This window comes from Octopus sinensis, linkage group LG2 (genome assembly GCF_006345805.1).
Source record: "Octopus sinensis linkage group LG2, ASM634580v1, whole genome shotgun sequence".
NCBI classification, from domain to species: domain Eukaryota; kingdom Metazoa; phylum Mollusca; class Cephalopoda; order Octopoda; family Octopodidae; genus Octopus; species Octopus sinensis.
Window position 1 is genome coordinate 155,371,055 of NC_042998.1, and position 18,556 is coordinate 155,389,610.

At 38.5% G+C, this 18,556-nt stretch overlaps 1 protein-coding gene across 1 annotated transcript in view; it reads right to left on the reverse strand.

The window, feature by feature from the left end:
- The window catches only part of LOC115226447, a 577,012-nt gene that overhangs the window by 471,696 nt on the left and 86,760 nt on the right, over window positions 1–18,556 (reverse strand). The window contains exons 6-7 of the mRNA XM_036500752.1: window positions 9,171–9,492; window positions 4,661–4,798 (exon numbers count right to left, since the gene is read on the reverse strand). Coding sequence (XP_036356645.1) covers window positions 4,661–4,798; window positions 9,171–9,492 — 460 coding nt within the window. The remainder of the gene's footprint in view (window positions 1–4,660; window positions 4,799–9,170; window positions 9,493–18,556) is intronic.

The window sequence follows — 18,556 nt, forward strand, 5'->3', positions numbered from 1 at the left end:
TTCTACCAGAGATTTTTTACTCCACTGTGCAGAGACAGCCCAACCTCTCACAGATTTGCTGCGACAGCAAACATGCAAAAATACAAACATTGCCTTGAGCAAAGAACAACTTGCCTCTTTCGCTACCTTGAAAAAAGCATTATCTAACGCTACCATGCTGGTGTATCCTAAACCAGACACCCCACTGTATGTACTAGTTGATGCATCTCATTCCAGAGTTGGAAGTGTGTACACAACAGACATTCCTCACATCAAGGGTGCAAACAACTCTGCAGTTGATGCTCTGTCATGCATGGAACTTAACGCTATCCACACCACTGCTACAATTGATCACCAGTAGATTGCAGCTGATCAACAAGATGACGAAGAACTATTACAGCTCCTGAATTCATCATCTCTGAAATTTCAGTAATCACGGATACCCTCTACTACAGGCTATATTCAGTGCAACACCTCCACCAATCATGAATGTCCATATGTGCTACAGAAATATATATGTGCCATTTTCTCTGCTTTGCATTCCCTAACACATCATGGTGTTCGCGCAACACAAAAGCTGATATCGACCCATTTTGTGTGGCCCAACATCAGCAAGGACTCCCACGATTGGCTAAAAAGCAAAAGTCTACTGATACATTAAATCTCCCATCAGTTCCTTTGCAACTTCAGATGCACATTTTCAATATGTGTATATTGATATCGTTGGACCCTTGCCTCCTTCCAACAACTGCACTCACCTGCTCACCGGTGTTGACAGAATTTCTCACTGGCTAGAAGCTTTTCCTTTATTGGACACGTCTACAGAGACTGTTGCCAAAATGCTAGTGTTTCACTGGGTTTTGCAATTTGGCACACCCACAACGATCACCACAGAGGACATCAAGTTCAATTTTCACCTTTTCACCAAGCTGACTCATCTCCTCGGGTGTAAACACACCTGCACAACAACTTACCACCCCGCAGAAAATGGCATGGTCAAACGCTTTCACAGCCAACTCAAGGTGGCTATAAAAGCATATCCAGACTGCCCCAATTGGTTGGAATATCTCCCTCTCATCCTCCTTGGTATTCAATCTATGGTTAAGGAGGGAGTTGGACATACTCTGGCTGAACTGGTCTATGGCACAGCACTTGCCTTACCTGGGCAGATGATTGACCCTGTTTCACCACAAAACTTTCTGGACCCAGCAAAATATGTGCACCACTTACGGACATCTATCTTGCATTTGTTCCCTGGAGGCCCCAGACAACAGAATGTCACTTCACATGTCTCAAAGGACATCAATAGTTGGATGCATGTTTTCGTTAGAAATGATGGAATACCTTCTCAACTTTGGTCACCATATTCTGGGCCCTACAAAGTAATCCAAAAAGAACCAAAATATTTCGTTCTTGATATTGGAGGAAAACAAAATATTGTCTCTGTTGGTTGCTTAAAAAAAGCATTCATCTGTAAGAATTAACACTTCCTTCTCTAAGCCTAGATTCAAAACCAAATCCAAGAATTCTCGATCGTCCAAACCACGACAATCAACAGGCGCGAAAAAAGGTTTTCTTTATCCTGTCAAAAATTGATTGATCATCTCCCTTTTACCTGCGACCTCAGCATGTCAGGCGAAATTCAACTGGACAGGGGCTAGCCTATTTAGGTACAAACTCTGTTGCAGTATGTCTGTCTTTCTAGCTGCCACTTTTTATTATAAATACATTGGTGAAACAGAAAGGCAGGCAGACAGACGAGATAGATCTATCTACGACCCAAGGTTTTGGCAGACCACGGAAGACAGAGAGAAATGTTCGAAGTGCCGATAGACTACTGTTTCGAATGACACACGCACACACACAAACATATTCATTCCTAATATGACTTTCCATGAATGTATTCCGTATTTCTAGCAACTCGTAGCAGTTGCCTACATTTACTCATAACTTATCAAGCCCTGTAAATAAATTCCTTTCGATCATGAATTGGTTTACGTATTTGTTTACATACACACTTAACCACTACACATCGAAGAGTACTTAATTTCAGTTCCCGTTATTCCTCAAACAGACTCAACAACTTCAGCTTCACCCATCACAAACACCTGAGGTTTTGCACAACCCTGGCACACCAAATCAGGAAGAACAGTTCAATAGCTGGCAAGATTTATTCAAGTCTTTTGAGTAAGTACAAACTCTTCACCTACCTGTCTTCTCAATTGAAAAGTCCACAATGCCCATATCAACAAATAAAAACAATTTTTTTTCTTATGGTTATGAACAATTTACACAAGTGACTCTGCAGCACCCACATACAAACCAAAAGAAAACAAAGACCATTTTGTATAAAAAAAACAACATTTTTCTATATCAATGAAAACATTTTTTATGAACATTGTTCTGCTAATTGGACTGACTGATCATTTCACCAAACAAACTTTTTCCATGAACATTTTCATTTTTCTGTAAAATTACATTTTCTTGTACGTACATATGTTTTGCTTTGCTTTAAAAATGCTCTCTACATCACACCTGTATGCTTAAACACACTTGCACCACTCATATTTTAACGTGTGCTATCACTTGCTCTCTGCACCACTGAAAGACAACTTACCTCTATTAGACCTCTAGTGGATCACATAATCTATAGAGTTGCATATCTCTTTCAATGTGTCAGCATACTACATTTATGCTTCTGCCAAGGCATATACACATCGCCTAACATATATTGCACACACCAACTCTGAACATTGATTCTTTGTTTTATATTTTTATTTTTCATTTCTTTCACTTCCCATGTTTTTGACATGTATTCATTTGTCTGTAAATTACACTATATCCATTTTTCTGCATTACACACAAAATCACACATTTTCAATATCACACACATCTGTATTGTTCAATCTCTGTGGCTTTCTCCCCAGAAGTGGGTAGTGTAAAAACTAACACTTTCTTTTTCCGAACTGAGATTCAAAACCGAATCTAAGGATTCTCATTCAGCTGATCCACTACTGGCCAAACAGGTGCGAAAGAAATTTCTTTGTCCTGTCAAAAAGTGATGGATGGATTTCCCTTCGACCTGAGCCATGTCATTTAAGGTTCAAGCGAACAGGAGGTGACCTACATAAGTATAAATTACTCCTGTGGTATGTCTGTCCTTCTAGCTGTCATGACCATTATAAATACAGCAATCCATCAAGGGACTACAGATAGCCATCACCAGGTGAGACAGTCCAGTCAAGCAGTTAACATAGAACTACATATTCAGCATGAATGACCCAACACAGTAGCAGTGGCAGAACATAAACAGACACCACTAAATGACTAATACAAAACATGCCCAGTTCTACCTCATCACATCAACACAGTATTTCCCCTGTTTATTTTCTTCTTCCCCAACTCGAAGCAAGTTGGTAATGTCATGTAGTGAATTTTTTGGTGTATACAATAAGTAAATGCAAGTGTTAATTAGATAAATTAATTAAATCACAATCCGATGCTTTCCCATTGTTTTACTTTGATGTCATCCACATGCCTATTTCATATGCTAACTCAACAACATCTTTTGCTACACCTTTCCCACTACACCTTTTTATTTATAAATTTTACACATAATGCTCTGATTGGATTTTTTATATTTAATATGTAAATATTCACCATGTGGTATATACAACTGTGACAAGAATGAAGTTAGATTTTAATGTGTAGACATTATTACTTGGATTTTTTCTGAAATACAATTATATATTTTGCCTATTTTTGAAGATTTGTTATATATTCCCATTGTAAAGTAATTTAATTTATCTTCTTAATTCAGCCTGCGATTATTGATTTGATTACTGATATTTTGTGTTGAAAATTGAATTTGTTTTATCTTATATGAAATTTAGGGATTTTCTCAATTTTTAAATGATGATAACTTATTGTATAATTAGAATCCAAGCTAAAATGCACAAAAAAGGTAAATATTGAAGGTATAATGTCAGGTAGAAACCTCTTCCTTGACAATAAAACATAATTATAGCTTATTTACTTATTTACTAAATCAACCATAATATTTAAATCAAGTCAGGAATGGTAAGTTCTTTTACTGATTATTGAATTGCTGGTATGCTGGCGCACTGCCAAATTATTTACTGTTGCATGTTGTAATTTAGTAAAAAAATATACCAAAACTAAATTTTTAAAGTTTCAAAATTAATTTAAGTATATTAGAAATTGCAAATTCAGAAGGTCACAAGTGAATATTTAGAAAAATCAAGTGAGGTAAAACATTTCAATTAATTAAGAGTTGTAACTGGGTTTTTTTAATTACAATTTTAAAAATGTTATTTCCTATAATAATATAACTAAAAAATATTTTAAACCATTTAATATGCAAAATTCATTTTAAGAATATTGATATAAGAGATAAACAATGTAAAAAATATCACTCATCTTCATATTAAAAGATGAATTTCAATAAAATAAAAAATATATAAGAGATAAGGAAAAATAGTTAAAGACACTTAAGAAAGAAAAATTCAATCTTCTGTTTGTTTGTTTTTTTCCCATACATACAGCTTTGACTTTCCACCTCAGGTAATATTTTGTAATACAATACTTACAAATTTCAAAATGTTTACTTGCAAGCAACAACAAAATAAAATAGAACATGGAAGCAAACAAAATAACCTACCTCTCTCAACTTAGAAAGTTGTGATGTGCTATCTGATGTACCAAGGCTATGATTAGAAATATCATCAGGTTTAGAATTTTTAGTTACATCTATGTTCTCAGAGCCTGATATTTTATTAACAGCAGTTTCTTCAGTAGCCTGGAAAGTATAAATGTTTAAACTATAAGAGAAATTTCAAGAGACAATCAGATGATATACTATATGATATACAGATCTGAATATCTCTTAAGATCCAATGAGGGTTGTTTGCAACAATGAAAACAATGCATTCAATCTATATGTATTTTGAGTTTCATAGCTCAAAACACAAAACATCTGCATCAACTGTGATACAGGAAAATATGTTTAAAGTACTTCAGACAGAAGTACTACTTTTAAGAATAGAGACATGGCAGATGTATAAGTAGCACAGGGCACAAATTACAATAGAATGTAAGTAGATGGAATATGATTCATTTGACACATTTGTTATGTACATGTAAAGATGTATGAATGCTAAATTACATTCGACGGATATTTGTCCTCATCTTGTTTGTTGCTAACACAACGTTTCAGCTGATATACCCTCCAACCTTCTTCAGGTGTCTTGGGGAAATTTCGAACCTGGGTTCTCATTCCTAAGGTATTTTTCGATGTTATTATTATTATTATTATTGAGTGAGAGAGCAGTGCATGCCATCAAAGTGACACTGGGGTAAAATACACGAAGCCCAGTATACCCATCATGACTACCTGTCTGATAAGGGTACACTAGGCACATGCATCACAACCATATGTGCATGACATGGTGATCTCATATCAAGACAAACAGCGCATGACCTTGCAGGTGGGGCCCAATTAGAATTTTCTTCAGGTCGAGTAACCCATTCCGCTCAAAAGGTCCCTGAATAAGGGTTGTTTAAGGATTTTGAACGAAACACCCATGATTCCAGAGGTGAATTATTGAAACCCTAAAGAATCCCTCTCAACACACAGCTATGATGCTCCCCCACTACTTCTGCTCGTGATCAGAGATGCACATATTGTCAGCCACCAAGGGACATGCTCAACTGGTTATGGTCAAACAACTGATAAGCAAATCTGTGGTATTGAGCAGAATATTTGCTGTAGCCCATCTTTTATACCAAGACAAAACAATGTACATGATAACACCTCCAATCAGTTAAGATCAGAAGCCATGAGAGCCACTGCCTGGTACTGCATCAGGGCATTTATTATTATTAGTATTATTATTGTTATTGTTCAGGTCACTGCTTGGAATCAAACTCGGAATCTTGGGGTTAAGAGCATAATACCTTAGGAATGAGAACCCAGGTTCAAAATTTCCCCCAAGACACCTGAAGAAGGCTTGGAGAGTATATCAGCCGAAATGTTGTGTTAGCAACAAACAAGATGAGGACAAATATCTGTCGAATGTAAACAATGTACATAATTCCTTATCCCTTAAATACAGAACTAAAAGAGCAAGTAGTTCTAATAATGAACTGAAACTAGATCACAACATTGTTTAATAGAAGAACTTCATGCGCACATGCATGTGCATGCACGCACGCATGTGTGTAATGGAACTCAGTTACAATTTCTGAATTTTCATTTGTTCAATGAACTGAAGTACCAAGTTCATTGAATTAGCATATAAGTAGCTGAGACTTCTAGACACATACTCCCTTTGTGTAATTCTCAGGTGGGATCAACATGGCATGGCATGACCTTAAATAGAACAAAATAATTAACAAAAATTCAATGAAAGCAAGCAACACTTAAAGCATATCTAGTTGCACTCAGAGTTATGTTAGCACCAAGCCTGAATATGCTTTCAGGCTCACCCTTTTTTTTTTTTAAACTTGAGTTACAAATACAATTCATCCAAGTGACTTCTAAGGAGTCTCTATTTATCTAATTTCACTCATACAGTCTGGGTCAACCAAAAGTAAAATCATATTTATTATTATGTGATTGCAAACCAAAGTTCTTAACTACTTGGCCATACTGCACCTACAGAGAGTGGACAAAATAATTGAAATACCACTTTGTATTTAACTGTTTTTTTATTGGCTATAATGTTCCAGTCTGTATATATGTGTTCATATGCATTATGTATGTCTTGTACTTCATAATATAACCCTCTTTTTTACTGCTTTTATTTTTTCTGCAGATATCTACATTTAAATAAGTTATACTGTATGACTGATCTGATTTCCAGAGAGGACAAATTATTGGAGTATAGATGGTTGGAGCTTCAGTCACTAAAACTACTCAGTTATATAATGTTTTGAGAGGGTTAGTCTCTAAAATCATGTTGGCATTCTAAAACCAGAGTAAAACCAGGTTTGGCAAGCATATTTCTGGACAGAGGGCAAAGTTTACAGGGGAATAATGACATGTTCTGTCTAAAAACCATCAAACTACAGCACTAAAAGTGACAGCAGAGCTTAACCATCACCTTGCCAACCCTGTGTCAACTAAAACTGCTTGTCATGAGCTTCATAAGGCTAGAATACCATGGGCTGGTTACAACTGTTAAACCTCTCTTATCCCCCACAAATATTGATAGGTGGAAAACATAATGTTTAGACTATCAGAAGTGGTCAATGGCTCAATGGAACAATGCCACCTTCTCTCAAAATTCATAATGCACCCTTTATCTCACTTCAGGTTGAGTGTATGTCTGGAGACAGCCCAATGAAGCCTTTAACCCTGACTGTGTGGTCCCTTCATTGAAGTATCTGGGCTGATTATGTCCATTTTATGGTTACAAACATTGTACCCTTCCAGGATGACAATGCACTGATTCAAAATTTATTGTTATTCAAAATTGGTATGAAGGGCATAAAAGGTCCTTGGATTGGCCTCCATAGTCACTGGAATTCAATATCATCAAACATTTCAAGTGCATTCTGGAGCAGCAGGTGAGGAGTTGCTTTACTCTGCCATCATCGCTGAAAGAGCTACAGCAGGTTTTCTCTTAATAACCATTCAGAAATTGTATAAGTCAATTCCTCAATGTATTTAAGCTGTTTGGTGATAAAGGGTTAGGGTTAGGGTTATAAAAGTGGACTAACCCTGTATTAAATGATAAAACCCCTATTTAACAAGATGTTTCCATTATTTTGTCCAACCCCTGTATGATCTTTCTTATGTAATTTACTTTTCTTAACCTAATATCTCTCCATGTAGAGTACTCTGGAATTATTTCCTATGCTTGATAAGACAAGATTTCAAGTTATATATGTGATCTTCTCATTTCCCTTGTATGTTCCAGTTGCTTTATATTCTACTTGAGGCCAACAATTATTTATATTATAACTTTACAAGAAGTTGTGTCTTTCTACACCAGTTGAACATGTGAATAATCACTAAAATATCTGGATGTCCTGGAATCTTATAAAGTAAATATATTCTAATCCAATATATGATCAAAAAACGTTGTCACAGAGATAATAATACTTGAAATTACTGGACACAGAACTGTTAACATTAGAAACTATTCCTTGATCTCGCAAGAGCATTTTCTTCAGTAGAACTCTTTATTACAAAACAGCATGAAGGGTGGGGTGAAAACAATACTTTCTGTACACACACCTAAATATATTATCCCTTGGTTTAATTTTTATATCTCCAGCTGTCAATTCCCTACAGAATTCATGTCTATTATATTTTATTTTATTGTTTAGATGTATTTTTAAACACAAAATATTTTTTATTTTATCCACCTATCATGATGATTTGCACTGGGTATCAAAATGTTAACATCATGATTGCTGTTCAATGTTCTGTGAACACTGTAATAGCTGCAACAAAGCATATGAAGCTGTGACCAACAGGAAGTGGGTGTCTACAGTGAGGGTGATGTCATACTTCCCATATCTTCGATACTGAGCCTTATGTTCAATTCAAATGGCTATGTGAAGCTACTAGAGATTGGTCAAACTCTGACTCGAGAGGGTTGCTGCTGGAAGGCCATGCATGGTAGCAAGATCCAGCTCCTTACCATACCTTAAGAAAGAGTCAGAAGTGGTTGTTGGAGAATTTTTGTGACTTCACTAACTGCAATTTCTGGCATCTTAATTCCCCCATTTGTAATCCCATGGACTACTATGTGTTAGGTGCAGTTTTGAAAGAAACTAACCACTCTGCTGGGAAAACCAAGGCTGAGCTGGGGGCTAAGATCAGAAGGTGTTCAAAGATCTTCCCAAAAACAAGTGAGGAATGTATGTGCCAGAGTCTAAAGCCTTCTTGAGGCCATAATGAAAGCTGAGTGTGGCTACTTTGAGTAAACTGTTATCTCCCAACCTAGTTGATATTTTTTAATTTTTAAAATATGCTTTTAGTTTTGGATGGAATATTGTGTTTTTCTTTTCTGCAAACTGTTGAATTTAGCTCAGACACCCTTATTAATAGCAATAACCTAAGAAATACCTTTCCTTTTTGTAATCAAGAAGAGCTCCTACAGAGCTATGGATAAAGGCTCCACTTTTTTTTTTTATCAACAGAATGATATTATACAAACCTCAGATGCTGAATTTATCTCCTGTTGCTTCTGTGTACAAGTTACTGTGTCTTTGTTATTGGCAACTTTTAAAGAATTTGAGTCAGCATTTTCTTCTTGAAGTATAGTTTCTTTAGAAAATTCCAAAGAATGAACACCTAACTTGCGCATGTTTCTTGACTGAAGATGTTTCTTAGGTGACATTTCTAATTCACCTTCAGGAGCTTTACTGGTTTTAAATGAAGTTTCACTGGCATTAACAATTTGGACTCCTTCAGTATTTGATCCATTTCTTAAAAGACTACTATCACGAATACAGGACTTTTTGGGAACATCAGAACCACTGAAGAAAGAAAAATTACTATATATAGCATTTACAGGAAGTTTTATTTTTTATTCTGATATGTAAATGTGCTAAAATTCACAAGAATACACATTCTTAAATGAAAGAATATTTTAATAAAATTTGAAGTATTTTGTAATATAAGAGATATTTTCCTCTCTTCATCTTACTAAACCCCTATTATTTCAGGTTAGACAGCCTAAACACAATAATTTTTGCAGCATTTCAATTTGTAGTCCCAAAATTATATTTTGCTCTGTACAAAAGAAATCAAGTAAAACATTTTAAAGAAAGAAAATAACTAAAACAAAGACGAGTGACTACAATGCCCTGCTTTCGCTTACACACACAAGAAAATGAACAACTATTTGAAAAAGCATTAATACTAAATGAAATATGTTCTAGGTACCAATTGCACTTAAAATATACATTTAATACCCTGTAACCAGAAATTAAATTTTATTTTATTTTTCTTGATGCTAATAAAACCTAAATAAAAACATACGTAAACTTCATTAAAAAATTAATTAGTGTATATAGGCGCAGGAGTGACTGTGTGATAAGTAGCTTGCTAACCAACCACATGGTTCCGGGTTCAGTCCCACTGCGTGGCATCTTGGGCAAGTATCTTCTGCTATAGCCCCGGGTCGACCAAGCCTTGTGAGTGGATTTGGTAGACGGAAACTGAAAGAAGCCTGTCGTATATATGTATGTATATATATATGTGTGTGTGTATGTGTTTGTCCCCCTAGCATTGCTTGACAACCGATGCTGGTGTGTTTACGTCCCCGTCACTTAGCAGTTCGGCAAAAGAGACCGATAGAATAAGTACTGGGCTTACAAAGAATAAGTTCCGAGATTGATCTGCTCGACTAAAGGTGGTGCTCCAGCATGGCCGCAGTCAAATGACTGAAACAAGTAAAAGAGAGTATGTATGGTACATAAAGTTGCACTGTAAAATTAGTGATATGTATATGCATAGTTCATGCAAAAAAAATATAAGTAAAAAAGTGAATAAAATATGTTATCATTATTATTAAAAATAAAATTTTGATTGCAATGTATATATTTCAAAATATATATTTTTTGAGATTTTTTCTTTTACTGGTTTCAGTCATCCACATCAACAACATTTTTATTGCTATACAAATTTGGACAGATCAGCTTAATTCTACCTTGTGTAGTTATATTAACCCTTTCGTTAGTGTATTTATTTTGAGATGCTCTGTGTTTCTTTCAATTACTTTAAATATAAGAAAGGATTTAGTAAAATAACTTAGTTATCATTCAGCTAGTGTTAGGAACATAAATTGTGACTAAGATTTGGTGGAAGATTTTAATTCAAAACTCATGAAAACAAGATATTTGTACCCAGAGCCAGAGCTGGTTTCAGCCAGGTTGGTAATGAAAAGGTTAAAAAGTGTTATAATTTCCTTTTCTTTGGTCAGAAAAATGAATAACCACTCTGCAGTTTAACCATAGAATCTTTTTTATAGTGAAACTAAACATGAGTGTTTACAAAAAAATTTTCTTCACATTCACTTTAGTTCCTTCTCTCATTCTCTTTCTCTATCCATTTATCAGCCCTCATTCACGATACTTTTAATCACTGAAGTAGTGTCGAAAACTGTTTTTTGGTAACCATGGATGTTTGTTCCCTATATCCCAATACTGACCATGATGACAGGGTGGAAGTATGCATGAATACCTTCAAAAGATGGTCAAACAAAAGTATTCCATCTAATTTTCTCTCTAAGTTATTGAAGTTTGGATAAAAATTTTACCACCAGATAAGGGGTTGCGCCTTGGGTACCCTTATGGTAGTTAATTTCACTCATGTCTTTATGATGAAATTCAATACACAATTACTGAAGACATTCAAATCCTTGCATGGTAATGGATCAATATTCCAGTTACAGTTCATTGATGACATCTTTTTTGTCTGGGACAGACAAAAGGACAGTTTAATCACAGGACAGTTTAATTAATTTCATGCATTTCTGTGACTGTTACACTAAAAATTATGGCTTTAAGTTCAATATAAAATTTACATCTATTTTTCCAAAACCTAGCGTTGAATTTTTGGACACAAAAGTTTTCTGGGAGCAGAATAGTGATAGAATTAGGTAAGTCAAACTTCCACGCGTAATATTAGCAACCAAAGTAAAGTATGTGATATAATTCCTTTGGTGATTAACTGGCACTGAAATTTCACAGGCATTTCAAATGTTACATGAAAGTTACCAGCATATTGCAGAAAAATAAACTTATTTCAAACAAATGTTCTCTTAGCCATTTGTAGACTTTAGATAGAATAAAAATACAAGAGAAATATAAACCACTACTTCTAACTTCAAGAAAACTAACATTGGAGTTTCTGAATGCTGTACCTTGAAAAACAGCCACAAGAGAGGTAAACCCTGTTCATTGTGAAATAACATGAGCCAAGTGAATTCCATCAGAAATCATAACAGAAATGTTATGATTTACACAGAAGATGGGACGTGTAAAGATTCCCATTTGGTGTACAGAGCAGAATGCACAATCAAGTGGCTGCAATTTTGAGAAACACCTGAAAGTGCACATTCTCAGGAAATATTCTGAATCTACTACATGAGGACAAATATGCTTGTGAGTTACTAACATCACACTCTGGAGGAATGATAGGTAATTTCATCACATTTACACAAAGCTGTTTGACTAAATTTTTTTTTTTTCTTTTTCCTTTTGCCAGTTGCAAAACTGAAGACTGGTGATGTCATTCTGCCAAAGTGGGAATGCAGAATTTCTTTGTTTATATTTTTGAATTTCTGTGTTTCTTCATTTAAAATTTTGAACTTGAAAAAAAAAACAGATGAGCTGTTCAAATATCATTCAAATCAATAAAATATCTTGAGACTTTCATGGGCATGTTGGGCGGGAATCGGGTATCTTCACTGGGGTTCACGGTGGCCATGGTATTGGCTCCAGAAATGAGGAGGGAACTAGACTACTGGAATTCTGTGATGCATGTAACCTTTTAATCTGCAACACTAACTTCAGGAAGCCTGAATGCCACCTTATAACCTATCAGTCAGGGGACTCCACTAGCCAAATAGACTTCATCCTCACCAGACAGCGGGATGCAGGGTCACTCTTAAATACAAAGACCCTCCCGGGTGAAGAGTGTATCCCTCAGCATAGGCTAATAATTAGTGACTTTAGGCTTGAGGCCAGAAAGACTCCAAGAAACAGACCAATCCAGAAAAGAAGGATTTGGAAGCTAAAGAACCCTTCACATGGTCAGAGATATAGGGACATCCTCATCAAGAAATTTGATGAGAGGGAGGAGGAGCTACAGACGTCGGACATAGAAGGTAGCTGGAAATTCCTACGGGACAGCTTGCTGAGTGCCACAGACCAAGTCTGTGGATGGTGCAAAGTTCCTTCCAGACCTAGAGTTACGTGGTGGTGGAATAGTGCAGTAGACAAAGCCATTAGTTCTAAGAAACAGGCCTGGAGAGCCTGGAGGGATGGGGGTAGCAGGGAACCGTACCTAGTAGCCAAAAGGGAGGCCGGGCGGCAGGTATACATAGCCAAAGATATAGCAGAAAAGAAGAAGTTTGCCAATGTCCAGCAACGTGAGGACCAAAGAACTGAGGTATTTCGTATTGCTAGACAAGTGTGTGAGAGAAAATAGTGATGTTACAGGAGAGAAATGTGTCCGCCTGGATGATGGGGCACTTGCCTTTAATGTTGGTGAAAAGAAAGAGGCTTGGAGAAGCCATTATGAAAGACTGCTGAATGTGGAGAATGAATGGGAGGAGGAGAGCCTGCCAAATGTTGACCCAGTAGAGGGACCAGCTATCCGAATAGACGGCTCCCTAGTAGATAAAGCAATTAAGGATATGAAACCGGGTAAAGCCCCCGGCCCATCAGGAATCACTGCTGAGATGCTTAAAACAGCTGGTTATGTGGGCTATGGCCTAGTCACCCGTATTGTTAACCAGGTAATTCACAATGGAGTCATACCCAATGACTGGCGTAGCAGCACCATAGTCAACTGCTACAAGGGTAAGGGTGATGCTCTAGATAGAAATAACTACAGGGGTATTAAACTGCTAGATCAGGTGATGAAGACCACAGAGAGGGTCATAACCCATCTCATTAGGGAGAGAATTTGCTTAGATGAGATGCAGTTCGGTTTTGTGCCAGGTAGAAGCACCACTGATGCCATATTCCTGGTCCGACAACTGCAGGAGAAGTACCTAGCTAAAGATAAACCCCTCTACATAGCTTTTGTGGATTTGGAGAAAGCCTTTGACAGGGTTCCCCGATCCCTTATCTGGTGGTCGATGCGGAAACTGTTGATTGACGAATGGCTAATAAGGGCTGTACAGGCTCTATACAGAGAGGCTGTCAGCAAGGTTGAGATTGGCAACGAATATAGTGAAGAATTCCGGGTAGAAGTAGGTGTACATCAGGGCTCAGCCCTCAGTCCCCTTTTATTCATCATAGTCCTCCAGGCAATAACAGAGGAATTCAAAACAGGTTGCCCCTGGGAGCTCCTCTATGCTGATGACCTGGCCCTCATAGCAGAATCACTACCGGAACTAAAAAAGAAATTTCGGGTGTGGAAACAAGGGTTAGAATCCAAGGGCCTTAGAGTAAATGTAGCGAAGACCAAAGTTATAGTATGCAGAAAGGCGAACTCAGCACCCCCCCCCCATCGGGCAGGTGGCCCTGCTCGAGCTGTAGGAAAGGTGTAGGTAGAAACTCCATAAGATGCACCCAGTGTAAGCTATGGATGCATAAAAGGTGCAGCAACATCAAAGGGAAATTAACTGATAAGATAGCTTTCATGTGCGGCAGATGCACAGGGACAATAGACACCACAGACACTAAAAAACAGATTCCATCACACTCCAGGGGGATAAACTAGAAGTAGTTGATAGTTTCCGCTACCTGGGTGACCAAGTTAGTAGTGGGGGTGGATGCTCAGAGACTGTCACCACTAGAATACGAATAGCCAGGGCAAAGTTTAGAAAGCTCCTACCCCTACTGGCGACAAAGGGTCTCTCACTCAGAGTGAAAGGTAGATTGTATGATGCATGTGTGCGAACTGCCATGCTTCACGGTAGTGAAACATGGGCCGTGACTGCAGAGGACATGCGTAGACTTGAAAGAAATGAAGCTAGCATGATCCGCTGGATGTGTAATGTCAGTGTGAATGCACGACAGAGTGTAAGCACCCTGAGAGAAATGCTATGCATAAGAAGCATCAGATGTGGTGTGCAAGAGCGACGCTTGCGATGGTATGGTCATGTACTGCGGATGGATGAGGAGAGATGTGTGAAGAAGTGCCACTCCCGAACAGTTGAAGGAATCAGGGGGAGAGGTAGACCCAGGAAGACATGGGATGAGGTAGTCAAGCATGACCTCAGAGCGTTGGGCCTCACAGAGGCAATGGCGAAGGACCGAGACCTCTGGAGATGTGCTGTGACTACTAAGACCCGGTATGTTCCCGGCACCAGTTCCGCATACCCCCTGCCCATCCAAAGTACCTTGGATCCCGGAACATCTCGCTGTGCTTGAGGAGACCTGTCGAGTCAAGTGCATATACATGAACATCGAACCAAATATCAATGGAAACAATAGTTGTGATACCTGTGCCGGTGACACATAGAAAGCACCATCTGATCGTGGCCGTCGCCAGTGCAGCCTCCACTGGCTTCTGTGCCGGTGGCACATAAAAAGCACCATCCGAACGTGACCGATGCCTACCCCGCCTCGAATGGCTTCTGTGCCGGTGGCACATGAACATCGAGCCAAATATCAATGGAAACAGTTGTAGTTGTGATACCTGTGCCGGTGACACATATAAAGCACCGTCCGAACGAGGCCGTTGCCAGTGCAGCCTCCACTGGCTTCTGTGCCGGTGGCACATAAAAAGCACCATCCGAACATGACCGATGCCAACCCTGCCTCGAATGGCTTCTGTGCCGGTGGCACATGAATATCGAACCAAATATCAATGGAAACAGTTGTAGTTGTGATACCTGTGCCGGTGACACATATAAAGCACCGTCCGAATGAGACCGTTGCCAGTGCAGCCTCCACTGGCTTCTGTGCCGGTGGCACATAAAAAGCACCATCTGAACCCGAACGTGACCGATGCCAACCCCGCCTCGAATGGCTTCTGTGCCGGTGGCACATGAATATCGAACCAAATATCAATGGAAACAGTAGTTGTGATACCTGTGCCGGTGACACATAAAAAGCACTATCCGAACGTGGCTGTTGCCAGTGCAGCCTCCACTGGCTTCTGTGCCGGTGACACATAAAAAGCACGATCCGAACCCGAACGTGACCGATGCCAACCCCGCCTCGAATGGCTTCTGTGCCGGTGGCACATAAAAAGCACCATCCGAACCCGAATGTGGCCGATGCCAGCACCGCCCCGTCTGGCTTCTGTGCCGGTGGCACATAAAAAGCACCAACCGATCGTGGGATCCCGGAACATCTCGCTGTGCTTGAGGAGACCTGTTGAGTCAAGTGCATGTACATGAACATCGTACCAAATATCAATGGAAACAGTAATAGTTGTGATACCTGTGCCGGTGACACATAAAAAGCAGCATCCGAACGTGGCCGTTGCCAGTGCAGCCTCCACTGGCTTCTGTGTCGGTGGCACATAAAAAGCACCATCCGAACGTGACCGATGCCAACCCTGCCTCGAATGGCTTCTGTGCCGGTGGCACATAAAATGCACCATCCGAACGTGACCGACGCCAGCACCGCCTTGACTGGCTTCTGTGCCGGTAACACAAAAAAAAAAAAAAGCACCAACTGATCGTGGCCGATGCCAGACCCCTCTGGCACCTGTGCAGGTGGCACGTAAAAAGCACCCACTACACTCGCGGAGTGGTTGGCGTTAGGAAGGGCATCCAACTGTAGAAACACTGCCAGATCAGACTAGAGCCTGGGGCAGTCCCTGGCTCCCCAGACCCCGGTTGAACCGTCCAACCCGTGCTAGCACGGAAAACAGACGTTAAATGATGATGATGATCTATTACAATCACTTCACGCTTTTCTTATAGTCTATTTACCTTCATGAAAAGTTATGTCAATCTGTATAATAATAATGATGATGATGATAATTTCTATTAGAGGCACAAGGCCTGAAATATTGGGGGAGGGGACCAGTTGATTAGATCAATCCCAGTATGCAAATGGTACTTAATTATTGATCCCAAAATGATGAAAGGCAAAGTCGACCTCAGCAGAATTTCAACTCAGAACATAACAACAGATGAAATACTGCTAAGCATTTTGCCTGGCAAATAATAATAATACTAATCATAATCCTTTCTACTATAGGCACAAGGCCTGAAATTTAGGGGGAGGGGACTAGTCGATTAAATCAACCCCAGTGTTTCACTGGTATTTATTTTACTGACCCTGATAGGGTGAAAGACAAAGTCAACTTCGGCAGAATTTGAATTCAGAATGTAGTGATTCTGCTAGGCATGCTAACGATTCTGCCAGCTTGCTGCCTTAATAATAGTAATAATAAAAATAGTGGTTTATAATTCAGGCATAAGGCTAACAATAAAAAGATGGAAGAAGTACTGTAAAGCACTTCAACTTTCTGGTGATTCTGCTAGTTCAATGCTTTTGATTGTTTCTAACTGAGGTACAGGACCAGGAATTTCAGGGAAAGAAGTTAGTCAACTAACTTGACACCATTACTTTTATACATACATACATATATACATATACACACTATCTTCTCATTTTTGTCCTGATCTCTGTTCCTTATGAGTATATCCTGACACTTTGCCACCATCTCTTTCCCGCTCTCTCTTGCACTCTTACTGTCTTCCTCTCTCTCTCTCTCTTTGGCCAGATAGACATGTACTCCCAAGACACCTATTTCTGTCTCTCTGTCTCACTCTAATCTTTCATCATCTGGCACAAGATCACCTCCTCCAATGCCCCCTCCTTTCTCAAAGGATCTTTTCTTGCAAGTTACTTGGTGACCCAGCCAGTGCTGGTGCCACGTAAAAAGCATCCAGCATTTGGAAGGGCATTCAGCTGTAAAAACCATGCCAAAACTGACCTCGCCTGTGCTCATGCCACATAAAAGGCACTCAGTCCACTCTGCAGGGTGGTTGGTGTTAGGAAGGGTATCCAACCATAAAAACCATGCCAAAACAGACACAGAAGTCTGGTGCAGTTTTCTGTCTAGCCAGTTCTTGTCAAACTGTCCAACTTATGCCAGCATGGAAAGTAGACATTAAATGATGATGATGATGCTGATTGCTCATTCATATGACATCTGTTTTCCAAGCTAGTATGGCTTGGAAGGGAATTGACCTCTTTTGAGGATTTTGTGACTAGATCAGACCCATCACCAGACTATGGTGCTTCAGAACATTCTGGGTGGTCACTAATTTGTAATAATGCCAAAGTGGGGTTTTGGAATAAGTATATCACTGTAAAGTTTTTCAACAATTTCATCAATTTTATGTTTTAAAGATTGTTTACAAACTGGTACAATAAGGTTTACAAAATATTTGTTTCTTAAGCCTCTCCTCCTCTTCATCCTACTCCTTTCCCTTGTATGCAACTGACTGTAACTTTTTTTATTTCTGACCTTTTACAAACATTTTTTCAGGATTGTTTTAAACATTAGGTATGTAGATCACACAAAAATGCTTTTCATTTTTGCCTCCCCAACTCTCCTCTGTTTTGAAAGATACATCAAACTGTAACATTTAAGGTAATGCTTTAGGGTTATGGCAGAGGTTTATGGTTAGGCTTAGGATATATAATTAGGGTTTCGGGTTAAATGAAAATGTATATTTCTTTTATAATACCTGTTTCTTTTATACTACCTGTTTTAGACAGGTTAGAATAAATTGTCAGAAAATAAATAGAATAACTACCAATTCTATAATATAGTATATTCAGTTTTTATTATTACTCATTATTTTATCAAATTTGACAATTTCAATAACATTATTTTAAATTAACATTTGTGCAAATCATTAGGTCTATTGTTGTAAACCAATTTAATTAA